Genomic DNA, 13,701 nt, shown 5'->3' on the forward strand with positions numbered 1-13,701 from the left:
TACTATCACAATCTTGCCAGAAAAATTCTAGACCACCACTCTGATAAAAATTAACTGACATACGACTAAGAATGTGGCTTAGTGGTAGTTGCTTAATCTTGCTAAGCATGCAGGAAGCCCTGGGTTCCATTCCTTAGTACCACATAAACAGAAATGGCCAGAAGTGGCGCTGTAGCACAAGTAGTAGAGTGTTATCCTTTAGCAAAGAAAGGCTCAGGGATAGAATCCAGGCCCTGAGTTCAAGCCCCTCCCCCCCACAAAATTACTGAAATAAAGCTGGTCCTCCAGTGTCTCATACCTATAACCCTAGCTATTCAGAAGGCTGAGATACAAGGATTGCAGTTCAAAACCAGCCTGGTAAACAAAGTTTACGGAAACTCTAATCTCCAATTAATCCCAGAAAAGGCCAGAAGTGGCGCTGTGGCTCAAGTGTTAGAGTACTAGCTTTAAGTAAAAGAAGCCCAGGGACAGTACCCAAGTCTTGAGTCTAAGCCCCAGGACTGGCAAAAATAAATAAAATAGTACAATAACCCTACAAACAGGAATAAAGGCTAGTTACAAAACTGCAAATTTTTGCTGGGCACCGACGTCTCATGCCTGTAATCCTAGCTAATCAGGAGACTGAGATCTGAGGATCGAGGTACAAAGCCAGCCTGGGCATAAAGGTCTATGAGACTTTTATCTCCATTTATTTATTTTTGCCAGTCCTGGGCTTGGGCTCAGGGCCTGAGCACTGTTCTTGGACTTTCTCAAGGCTAGAGCTCTACCACTTGAGCCTCAGCACCACTTCCGGCTTTTTTCTATGTATGTGGTACCAAGGAATCGAACCCGGGTCTTCGTGCATGCTAGGCAAGCACTCTACCACTAGGCCAAACTCCCGGCCCTTTTATCTCCATTTAACTACGAGAAAACTGGAAGTGTCTCAATGTGGTAGAGTGCCCCCAAGCCCCTCCAAAAAAAGCTAAGTTTGCTATATAGCTATATACAGTATTTTTCTAAACTATGAGAGCATGTATCAGATATGTCTGATTAGAAAATGCAGTAATAGGGATTGATTGGGGATTTAGCTCAGCAGAAGAGCCCTTGTCTGGCAAATGCAAGGCTCTCAGTTCAGTCCGTGGCTCTGGGCATGGGGGGGAAAAGGGGAGAAGCTATAATAGAAAATGCAGTAATATGTCTATTTGTACCTCATCAAGAAAACTAACCCACACATGTATAATCCCAAAAAGCAAAAGAGAAACGAACATTAGGTGAGACTCAGATAAGAGGTACTTCTCTTTATTCAGATACTGGTTAAACAAGTTTTTCAGGCACCTCCAACATTCCTAACTTCTCTATATTCTAACTGAAGCCCAGTTCAGGGTGACTCACCTGGAGTTGTGCTGCAGGTAGATTGACGTCAGCTACCATCTCTGTACAAGGGTGTTCTACCTGTAGCCGAGGGTTAAGTTCCAGAAAGTAGAAGCTGCCATCCTGGCTATACAAGTATTCCACAGTTCCAGCACTCACATAACCAACCATTTTGGCAAGTTTAACGGCACACTTGGAAGACAAACAAATATATTATCTTAGTCAGCTACTCCATCACTGCAATGACCTACAGTCCCTGGCTCAACTATCCAGTGTTTGGAAGAGCCACTGAAGATTTGATTATTGGACAGCAAGTTTTACCCTTCATTATAATGCAATATCCTAGGACATGAATCATAAACTCAATGTCATCATCAGATCACAATCAACTTTACCCATCAGACAAGATAGGGAATATAGGCAAAAATAAATTGTAACAACCTAGAGATTGCCCCAATGGTTTCTATTATTCAGTAGGCTTTCCCCACCTGCTTTTCAAAAATAACCAAGTCCTACAACTGACAAAAATAAATAAATTTAAAAAGTTACAATGCTCTAAAAGTAGTTAATGAATTGTTTAAAAATTCAGTGTGCTATTTTGAGTAGAGATATTGTGATACTTATTCACTTACTTTTTTATTGGCCAGTACTGGGGCTTGCTCTAGGAGCCTGGGCACTGTCCCTGAGCTTCTTTTGCTCAAGGCTAGCAATCTACCACTTGAGCCACAGCACCACCTTGACTTTTCCAGAGTCGTTTATTGGGGATAAGAGCATTATGGAGGACAGGGAGTGTGGCCTGTGGCGGTAGAGTGCTTGCCTAGCATGCATGAAGACCCAGGTTCGATTCCTCAGTACCACATACATACATAGAAAAAAAAAGTCAGAAGTGGTGCTGAGACTCAAGTGGAAGAGCTGTAGCCTTGAGAAAACCCAAGGACAGTGGCTCAGGCCCTGAGCTCAAGCCCAGGACTAGCAAAAAAAAAAGAGCATTATGGACTTTCCTGCCTGGGCTAGCTTTGAACCGCAATCCTCAAATCTCAGCCTCCCAAGTAGTTAGGATTATAGGTATAAGCCACCAGCACCCAGCTGATATTGTCATTTTTAATCTGATTGTTTGAGGTTTTTAACAAGTAGTTCCATTTTCTGGATTGATTAACATCAAGTCTTCATAGGATTATTTTCTTAAAACTTTAAGTATATTGAAAGTTCACATGTCATTTTGTATTTTTTTTTCCTAAGAGAAAGATAAAATAACCTTCAATTTCAAAATCATTACTTGTAATTGTAATTGCATTACTGTCAGGTTTATATATGAACTGAAAAGGAAAGAAAAAATAAAACATTTACTAGACATACCTGTTCCATATGTTCAAATACTGCTGGGGTAGCAATAGCAGCAGGTGCTTCTTCAATAATCTTCTGATGCCTGCGTTGTACAGAACAATCACGGCCAAACAAAGAGATGGCATTGCCATATTGATCTGCTAGGATCTGCACCTCCAAATGACGAGACTGTTTAGCTAGTCTCATCACGAATATTGGAGATCCAGGAACTTCAGCCTGAACCTATGTTAGAAAAGGAAACAAAATAAATCCTTATTAAATAGTAAATATTTGTTCTACACTGATAACTTACTTTGATTTCCATAAGCAGATACCTAGAAGTGTCAGAGGCTCCTGATCAGTAAGAAAATAAGATGAATAAAAAATAGTACATAGCCTGGTCGATTTTTAAAGTATAACACTCTTATTTAACTCTATTAAAATTTCAAAAACATACAACATCCAGGATGTTACAAGGATTAACAATCTATGTGACAATAAATGTACAAACCCTGCAACAACGTAAAACACTGTCATGTACTCCATACAGCCTAATGTATAACTTGCTCCAAACTAGACAGTTCACAGTATATTACATATAGTGGTGTTGGAGTCAAAGAACTTCCATCTGTAATTGTGAAAACCACTGTGAGTAGGACTATTGGTAATGTCTAGGGTTTCCACTGAGATTTCAACTATTGGTCTTCTTTCTCCTTTGAAAAAAACTTTTTTCCTCCAGATGCTTTAGGATCATATTTCTTTTGTAGCCAAGTTCAGGGTAGGTCAGGTAGAAAATTAAGTCTAATAAGCTCAGGTGAAGTTTTGTCTTGCTTTGGGCTCATAGTGTATTTTTAATCCGTGCTTGGCAACTCTTTCGGCCATTCAAGGACATTCTTAGCAATAATCTCTTCAAATAAGACTTTTCTGCTTCATTATTCCTTCAAATATTGTTTCTGCTTCATTCTCTTTTCTCTGAGACTTAAAGCACATGATGTAATAATCATTGTGCTGTATCTCACCTGTCTTGTATGCTTTTTGGTTCTTCTTTTTTTTTAAGCTGTTTGGTTTTATTTAGTAGGTCAAACTCTTTGTTTATGATATTTATTGGATTATGCACATGCATTTGCATATCACCACCTGGTAACTAGAGTAGGGTGGACTGGTGGTCCTACTCAGATGTCTGGCTATTTGTTGCTGGCTGTTCACTGGGAGGTCTAGGGAACCACATTAGAACATGATTATTTCTCTTTCATGTGCCATCTTATTTTGCAATTCACTAAACCAGGCTTCTTTAGTAGTGTTCCTAGAAGGCCAAGGCAGAAGTGGCAGTCTTGAAGTGTAGGCTGTAGAATTTAAATATCACTTTGGCTACTTAGTCACGGTTTAAGCGATCAACAAGGCCAACTCCAATTCAAGCCATGAGGAAAGAAATGCCATCTCTTGAGGGAAGAATAGCAAAGTCACCCCGAAACGGGTGTACATACAGGAACAGGAGAAGTTATTGCTGCCAGCTCTGCAAACAATCTACTATGGTCCTTCTAAGGCCACAATAATTCACATACCTCCCACATGTAAATTAGACCTGCCCTCATCCATGACCTCCCAAGTCTCATCCAACCATGGCATCAGGCTTGACATCCACTTTTTTCATGGCACATGGCCAGAAGTAAATAAGATTTGTTAGATTAGGTATAGCTCCTCCTCAGATAGAGTTTCTCTTCCTCCCTCCCTCTCTCCCTGCCCCCGCTCTCTTGTGGATCATGGGGCTTGAACTCTGGGCCTGGGCATTGTTCCTGGGCTCTTCAGCTCAAGGCTACCACACTAACCCTAAGCCATAGCCCCACTTTCTGTTTCTAATGATTCTAGATTTGAAAACAATCCTCTGATCTCAGAGTCCTGAGTAGCTAGGATTACAGGTGTGAGCCACCTCACCTGGCTAGATACACTTTCTAATGATCCAAAGGCCTGAAAACTAAAAAGACAAGTTATCTGCCCATTCCTCCAACATTTAATGACATGATTATGAGAAAGAGCTAAAAAAGATACTTCTGTTCAAAACAGACATGATGAGAGGTAAACAGTGGTTACCAGTTCATAACAATTTTAAAATCTAGATGAATACATGGGGATTCTATTCTAAGGAATGGATATTTTAATATGGTTCTGAACACTCTTAGAATTGTACTCACATGAAACATGAACACACAGACACTCATACCTTTGCCCACTCTACTGAAAAAAATCTCTTTTTATTAGAAATGACTAATGATTAGAACTCAGCAACCTTCTCAGTCCATAAAAAGTTGAAAACCCAAAGGCTTTTGTTATTGTATAGAGCCTAAAATATCCCCCAAATACTCACTTCCAGACTCCCCCTGCAACAATGTCCATAGGTGGGGTTTGGGATTTAAATCAAGTAAGCTCTTATCTCACTGACAGACTAACCTCCTAATCAATTCATAATGAACGGGACGATTGAATATGATAGAAACTAGATAGTAAGGACCTTATTGGAGGTTTTAGGTAACTAGAAACCTATGCTTGAAAGATAAATCTTATACCCTGTGCTCACTTTGCTTCCTAGCTCCTTGAGGTAAGCAGCTTTCCTCTGCCACACTAATTCTGCCATGATAAACTCCCTTATAGGCCCAAAAGTCACTGGACCATGCAATCATGAACTGAAATCTTTGAAACTGTGAGACAAAATAAATATTTCTGGCCAGGACTATAGCCTCGTGGTAGAGTGCTCGCCTAGCATGCACGAAGCCCTGGGTTCAATTCCTTGGTACCACCAAAAAAAGAGCGAGAAATAGCCCTATGGCTCAAGGAGTAGAATGCTAGCCTTGAGCAAAAAGTGTCCAAGGACAGTACCTATGCCCTGAGTTCAGCCCCAGGACTGACAAGCAAATAAGCAAATAAACAAATCTTTCCACTTTTTAAAAAAGTATATTTCTGGGCCGGGAGTTTGGCCTAGTGGTTAAAGTGCTTGCCTAGCATGCACGAAGACCCGGGTTCGATTCCTCGGTACCACATACATAGAAAAAAGCCGGAAGTGGTGCTGAGGCTCAAGTGGTAGAGCTCTAGCCTTGAGAAAGTCCAAGGACAGTGCTCAGGCCCTGAGCTCAAGCCCAGGACTGGCAAAAAAAAAAAAAAGTATATTTCTTATTACCTTTTAGTTGTACAAAGAATTTAGCATCCAACAAATGAGTACACAGGTACATCTTGATTAATGAATCCCATTTCTCATCATTCACTCTCATCCCTACCAACTCAATCCCTGCTTCATTTTTCTTAGTTTCACAGGCTTTGTATTGAGTATTATAACTGCATTCTCCCCCACATCTTCTCTTCATTCATCTACTCCCCATCCCCTTAGCACTCAGCCAGTTTCTCAGTATTCATTTTGTTAGACTATGAGTTGTTCTAAGGAATTACACCATGATACTCCAGTTAATACATCTATGCACACTTGCATACAACTCTATATATGTTTACTTGTATATTATTAATTAGTTCTAGTCTCTCTAGGCCTGATTTACTACACTTAATTTTTTTTCATGGTCCATCCATATCTTTGCAAATGATGTTATCATTCTTTCTAATGGATGAGGAAAATTACTCTTTTAAATTGTTTTCAAGTATTTTGTCACAATGACAGAAAGCTAATTCCCTTTTTTCATCTCAAGCTACTTCTGTCTCTTTTCATTCTTTTGGTACAATCATCAATACAAACCTCATCACAACTTTTGAATTTCCTATAAATCATATTGGGGTTCAAAGCTTAACTCAAAACCACATACATAATGAACTCCTATCTGGACTTCTCTATACTCAGATTATGTCGAGGTACTGTGGGAAAACATCCTCAATATTACTAAAAGAGTGCTTCACTGGTAATGTACCAGGTACAACATAAATTTCTGATGTCTTAAAAGTCACCAGCACTCTGGACTTGATCTTTAATTCATTTCCTTTCCTTTCCTTTTTGGTGGTACTGGGATCTGAACTCAGAGCATTTACTTGAGCCAAACCATAAGACCTTTTTTGCATCATATATATATATTTTTTATTTTTTTTAGACAGAGGCACTAGTTTCAGCCTAACTGGACTCATACTTTGATCTTTCTACTTACAGTCTCCTTTGTACTTAGGATTATAGATGAGAACTACCCTGACCTAAGCTGAGGCATTTTTTTTTACATTGCAAATATTTTAGCAGTTAGAGAAACTGGAAGGCAGAAACAGCATATTTTCAAACACAAGTTCCAACTTCTTTCCATTTTCTACAAATTCGGTTTATAAAGTATCTTCTTCAGCTCATTTGCTGTAATTTCTTAGCATAAACAACTAGATGCACTCAATAGACACTTTCAGTTCTTTGTATAGAAATTCATGACTTTGGGACCGGGAAGTTGGCCTAGTGGTAGAGTGCTTGCCTAGCATGCACAAAGACCGGGGTTCGATTCCTCAGTACCACACACATAGAAAAAAATAAAGCCAGAAGTGGTGCTGTGGCTCAAGTGGTAGAGCTCTAGCCTTGAGAAAGCCCAAGGACAGTGCTCAGGCCCTGAGCTCAAGCCTAGGACTGGCAAAAAAAAAAAAAAAAAGCCAGAAGGGTTGCTGTGGCTCAAGTGGTAGAGTACAAGCCTTGAGGAAAGTCCAAAGACAGTGCTAAGACCCTGAGTTTACTCCCCAGGACTGACAAAAACAAAAACAAAAAAACAAAAACAAGTCGAAAGCCAGTTAAAATTGAAAGGGCAGAAAAGGGATTCTATTTTCTAATGGGAAGAGAAAGAATATCATTATCTATATCTACCCTATACGGTAGAGTGGAAGGGGTACAGAGATGAATTCCACGGTCTTCTCTGCAAAGCATAGCTCAGATTGCTCTATATTATCATTTTTTGTCTCCCTCCAGTCCTCAGAGTGAATTATCTTCTCTTTTCCAGTGACTAAATCTTTACTTAATTGCATGTTATTAAACTCTTATATTGATGTAATTTCAGCGATTAGATTTTCAGTTGTAGGATTTTCTTTTCTTTTTCTTTTCTTTTTTTTTTTTTTTTTTTGCCAGTTCTGGGAACTGAACTCAGGGCCTGGGTACTGTCCTTGGGCTTTCCTCAAGGCTAGAGCTTTACCGCTTGAGCCACAGCACCATTTCCAGCTTTTTCTATGAATGAGGTAGTAAGGAATTGAACCCGGGTCTTCTACCACTAGGACAAACTCCCAGCCCCTCACTTTTTCTTCTGTAACAATCTTGCCATTAGCTTCCTTGAATGCATTAAGCATGGGCCTTGTACCTCCTAGTCTAGGACTTCATTACTAAATCTTCTGTGGATCTGTTTCTACCAACTTTGTTTTGTTCTTTTTCACTTCTTTTTTTGGTTGTGCTGTCTAAACTCAGGGTCACACACTTACCAAGCAATTGCTCTACAATTTGATCCATGCTCCAAGCCCTTGAGTTTTCTTCTTGGTTTTCAATTAGGTAGCTTGGTGTGCCTATTTATTTTGTCTTGGTTACTTAATATACCACATGAAAAGTTAATAGCAATAATTTGAGATTCTATCTCTGAATTATCTAACTGAATAAACTTGAGTTAAACTGGACATTTCATTAAATTTTCCTAATTGCTAATAACAAACAAGTGAGGACTAGAGAAAGCATAGATACAGATAAAATTAAAAATTATTCTCTGGATATCCAAATCACAATATGAGTTATGTCACACAGCCCTAAAACACGTGTTAGTTCAAATAAATAAAAACAACTTGTACTCTATCTACCTGTCTGAAGAGATTAGGAAAGTCATCTGCATTGTTGACTTTTCTGATTCCCTTTCCTCCTCCTCCTTCTGAGGCCTTGATCATCACTGGATATCCAACTTCTTCTGCTGCCTTCAAAAAAAGGAAAAACAAAGTTGTATTAATTAGTAGGACTGGCATGTTCTCTCCTTAAGAAAGCTATCAGAGCCAGACATGGTGGCTCATACTGTAATCCTCTTTGGGAAGTTAAAATCAGAATGATCAAGGTTCCATGTAATTCTCAGCAAAAAAAAAGTTAATAATGATGGGCACAGTGACTTAGGTTTGTCATTTCAGCTACATGAGAGGCTGCACTCCTCCCAAAAATGAGGGGATAGGAAAGTCTGGGAGAGGTGGGGTAGAATGACAAAAATGATGACATTAATCAAGAAGCCTTATACTTATGGTGACTTGAAATTCCCTTGTAGAAGTATTTAGAGGTAATTTTTTCTTAAAGTTTATGAAACCCCATCTCAATTAAAAAAAAAAAAAAAAAGCTGCACAGCCATGATAGGAAATGTAAACTGGAGCATCTCATTTCAGGCTGCCCTAGGAAAAAAAAACACAGACCCTATGTTAAAAAATAACTAGAATGACAAGGGTTGCAACTGTAACTCAGAGGCTCTGACCTGTCAGTTTGGAAGGAGAAACTTGAGCATACATAGCTCATCCTTTCTCTTCTGCACAAAAAGTATGTTCAACAGCTCTTAACCACACAATAAAAAGAAGGATAAAAGTTGCATCTCTGGGTCAGGAGTTTGGCCTAGTGGTAGAGTGCTCACCTAGCATGCACGAAGACCCAGGTTTGATTCCTTGGTACCACATACATAGAAAAAGCCAGAAGTAATGCTGTGGCTCAAGTGGTAGAATGCTAGCCTTAAGAAAGCATAAGGACATCTGGACACGGCGGCTCACGCCTATAATCCTAGCTACTCAGGAGGCTGAGATCTGAGGATCAGGTTCAAAGCCAGCCCAGGAACAAAAGGACCTGAGACTCTTATCTCCAATTAACCTCTAGAAAAAAGAAAAGTGGAGCTTGGCTCAAAGGTAGGAAGCCTTGAGCTGAAGAGTGTAGTGATAGCATCCAGGGCCAGTTCAGGCCCCACAAAAGACAACAAAACAAAACAAAAAAAAGCACAAGGATAGCACCAGGCACATTTGCTCACGCCTGTAATCCTAACTACTCCAGAGGCTGAGATTTGAGGACCAAGGTTCAATGCCAGCTCCGCCAGAATGGCACAAAAGGATCTGAGACTCTTATCTTCAGTTAACCTCTTAAAAAAAAACAAAAAAACAAAAACACGCTTAGTGGGGTTTGGCTCCTTGAGTTGAAGAGCTCAGGGACAATGCACAGGCCCAGGGGGAGGGCAGTAGCCTTGAGCTGGAAAGCTCAGGGACAGTACCCAGACCCAAAGTTCAAGCCCCATGACTCATGAAAGAAGAAGGAAGGAAGGAAGGAAGGAAGGAAGGAAGGAAGGAAGGAAGGAAGGAAGGAAGGAAGGAAGGAAGGAAGGAAGTGAGTTTAGGCCCTGAGGTTAAGCCCCAGGACTGGCAATAAATAAATAAAAATGTTGTGTCTCTGTGTAAGAGAAACTGATTATTTGACATTACCAGTAACCAGTGAAGCAGTAAGCCTGATTCACTCTGGCACGTAGTTGGTAAACTTTACTGTTCCTATACATGTAAGCCACTTTCACTAACATCTCTTTTATAATAAAGCTGATATTTTGGCCGCTATCTGCCTGCCTTTTGGCCCTGAACTCAAATTAAGGAAAAAGTGCATTGCTTGTTGGCCCCCTCATACAATAAAAGGTTACAGAATGGAAGGTCACTGAAACACTGATTTAATCACCTAAGAAATTATCTGCCCAGAAGAACATCTTGCTTTAAGACAAAATTATTTAGTCATTTACTCACATACACTCCATAAGTACACCTTCTGGTCTTAAGACACTCATGCCAGTATGGGTATAGATCATGAACCAGGCTTAAAATTCCCCTATTTTTGATTGCAAGTGGTCAGCTGTAAGCCATCACTCTCTAGATTAGCAGCATACCTGCAGTCCATCATCCACATCTTTCACATAACCTTTTTCATATAGCTCCTGTGGAACATTTAAGATACGTTTCGAAAAATCATTTTCTTGCCAGTCCACACGAAGACCTGTAATAGACAACCGGGACTTGAGAGTAAGTACAAGAGCTCATGTCAATTTCTTCTGTATCTTCTTTAAAATGCTGTAATATTTTTCCAAAACTGAAAGTAGGTAGGAGAAAGGATACCATAAAAGCCTGATCAGTCTTTGGAATTAACACCATTTATCAATAGCATGGGCTGACATTTTGGGTTCCTAGGCTGGAAAAAAACAGAACTAATGCAGCAACTTACAAAAACACAGGGACATATAAGAAGGGGTGGGGAATGGAGGGCCAGGGAGGTGGAAGGGAAAGCATGCTAGGCATGTCACAGAAACCCAGCAGGCAATATACCCTCAATTTGTGTTTTCAGGCCTGCTCCAGGTCCAGAGGTCTGAGAAATAATTCAATCTTTATGAGCCCTTGGAAACGGAAATGGCGGTTTTATTGGCCTCAGTAGAGTCATGATTCCATGCTCCCTGATTGTGCCTGTGCTCAGCCACAAGGGGAAAACTGTGGTCTCTCCATTCAAACAAGAAAAAATTTAACCTGTTAAATCATTTGACCCAGTAAATCTGGAAAGATATGCTATCACCCTAGAAGCTAGAGGAACAGGGTTCAAATCTATTATTACGTCTCAAGACAATGGTCAGACTTGTTTAAAGGAGGTCTTAATTTATGTTTTTATGAATAATTTTTGAAAAATGAAGTTCACATTCTTTTTTTTTGGCCACTTGTGGGGCTTGAACTCAGAGCCCCCAGGCTCAAGGCTGGTGGTCTACCACTTTGAAACACTGCACTACTTCCTAGGTGAAGTTCATATTATTATTAACTATAATTCACACAGCATTCTTTAAGATAAACTTGCCTAAATAAAACAATTTTAAAATATTTTATCCCTCCAACATGACTGAAAGAAAAATTATTAACTTCATTTTCTACATCAATGACAAATAAGATTCAATGGTGTCAGACACTCAAAGCAAATCAGCAGGGCCAGGAGTTTGGCCTAATGGTAGAGTGCTTGCCTAGCATGCATTAAGACCAGGGTTCAATTCTTCAGTACCACCTAGGATAATGCTCAGGCCGTGAGTTCAAGCCCCAGGACTAGCCAAAAGAAAAAAAAAAAAAAAGAAAAAAACCTCATCCACAGACTGAACAGACATCAAGAAAACACAGGCAATTAAACATCTAAGTAACAAGGCTTTAAGTTTTTTCCTAGTGATCCAAGCTACCTGAAGGCTGTCCAGAGGCTTAGTTCTAACTCATAGCTGTCCAGAAGTCTAACATCTCCAAGGAAGCCTTTAGCCTGAGATCTGAATTTCTAGATAAGCCATTTTCCCAAAATCTTTTACATCAAGTTCTAAAAATCATTCCCGATCAGTTTAGCATTAGTATATCTGATACTATACTTATATGTCCTAAAACATAATAAATCTCATGAATTAAGCCAGGAAGTACCAGGATTCTATTTTTTTCTCAAGTCTTCCAATCAACATTTTAAACTTAAGCCATATACCACAAACCTAAATATCCTGAGGTTTTTCTGTACTCAGGTACAAACAAGAAACAAGGCATTGGTGACTTGGGCTTGTAATTCTCTCTACCCAGGAGGCTGAGACCGGAGGATCATGGTTCCAAGCAAGAAAGTCCATGAGACTCATATTCCCAATTAATTAATCACCAATAAAGACAGTGACTCAAGTGGTAGTGCACTAGCTTTGAGAAACAAAGCTCAGAAATAGTACCCAGTCCCTGAGTTGCAGCACCAGGACAAGCACCCTCTAAAATAAACAAAGATACAAAAACATTATTTCTTACCACTGCCACTCCATGGAAGAGTTGGGATACCTGCAGTCTGAGCTACAATGGAAGATGCGATCTTATCTCCCAAAGCCCACATCGCCTGGCTTGGAGGACCTAAAACACAAAACAGAAAAAGAACCTATATTATTCCTGTCTCATTTCTGACATATGTATTTGTGTATTTCTCTTGGGCTCCTCATCTATCAAAAGAATCATAAACTTGATTATGGGGACTACTATTTTGATCACTTTTGTACCCTTTAAACTGTAGTAAGCTTTTGTACACAATAGGAGCTCAAAATGTAGAAATATCGGGCCAGGAGTTTGGCCTAAGGGTAGAGTGCTTGCCTAGCATGCACAAAAACCAGGGTTTGATTCCTCATTACCACACACACAGAAAAAGCCCAAAGTGGTGCTGGGCTCAAGTAGTAGAGTTCTAGCCTTGAGAAAACCCAAGGACAGTGCTCAGGCCCTGAGTTCAAGTTCCAGGACTGGCAAAAAAAAAAAAAAAAAAAGCAGAAACATTCTAAATAACTGAAAAATCTACTTCTATAAATCAACAAAGTCTTTTCTTAAAAAGCGGGAGGAAAAGGGGGCAGAAGTTTGGCCTAGTGATAGAGTACTTGCCTAGCATGCATAAAGACACAGGTTCAGTTCCTTAGCACCACATATATGGAAAAAAAGCAGAAAGTGGTATTATGGCTCAAGTGGTAGGGTTCTAGCCTTGAAAAAACCCAAGGACAGTGCTTAGGCCCTGAGCTCAAGCCCAGTACCGGCACAATTTTTAACATAACTAAATAGGGCCAGGAGTTTAGCCTAGTGGTAGAGTGCTTGCCTGGCATGCACAAAGACCCGGGTTCAATTTCTAGGTACCATATACATAGAAAACAGCTGGAAAAAAGATATAGAATCAACCCAGATGACTCTCAGTTGATGAGTTGATCAACAAGATGTGGTATTCTATACTGCTGTCAGAAAAAATGACATCGCCTTATCTGTAAGAAAATGGAAAGACTTAGAAAAAATCATATTAAGTGAAGTAAGCCAGACTCAAAGGAACAAAGGCTCAATGGTTTCCCTCATCTGTCATAATCAGTAGAAACCTTGGACTCTCCTAGCAGAGATTTACAATAGAGCAAAACCTAGATACATTAAGGCCATGTAGTATGACAAGGACCTCCAGGATATAGAAACAAAAGCCATATAATGAGTGATTGTTATCCTTAATGTACTATGTTATATCTCATCTCTTTTGCTGTCCCTTGGTTATCTCATATTGTTACA

At 39.7% G+C, this 13,701-nt stretch overlaps 1 protein-coding gene across 4 annotated transcripts in view; it reads right to left on the reverse strand.

Annotated features, from left to right (window-relative positions):
* The window catches only part of Acaca (acetyl-CoA carboxylase alpha), a 251,719-nt gene that overhangs the window by 177,396 nt on the left and 60,622 nt on the right, over positions 1 to 13,701 (reverse strand). For all 4 annotated transcript variants that reach the window (XM_090351204.1, XM_090351203.1, XM_090351206.1 and 1 more), the window contains 5 exons: positions 12,433 to 12,531; positions 10,533 to 10,639; positions 8,458 to 8,568; positions 2,707 to 2,916; positions 1,372 to 1,542 (listed from right to left, as the gene is read on the reverse strand). In XM_090351204.1, coding sequence (XP_090207330.1) covers positions 1,372 to 1,542; positions 2,707 to 2,916; positions 8,458 to 8,568; positions 10,533 to 10,639; positions 12,433 to 12,531 — 698 coding nt within the window. The remainder of the gene's footprint in view (positions 1 to 1,371; positions 1,543 to 2,706; positions 2,917 to 8,457; positions 8,569 to 10,532; positions 10,640 to 12,432; positions 12,532 to 13,701) is intronic.

Source organism: Megascapheus bottae, chromosome 17 (assembly GCF_031878675.1).
Source record: "Megascapheus bottae isolate mThoBot1 chromosome 17, mThoBot2.hap1, whole genome shotgun sequence".
Classification (NCBI taxonomy): domain Eukaryota; kingdom Metazoa; phylum Chordata; class Mammalia; order Rodentia; family Geomyidae; genus Megascapheus; species Megascapheus bottae.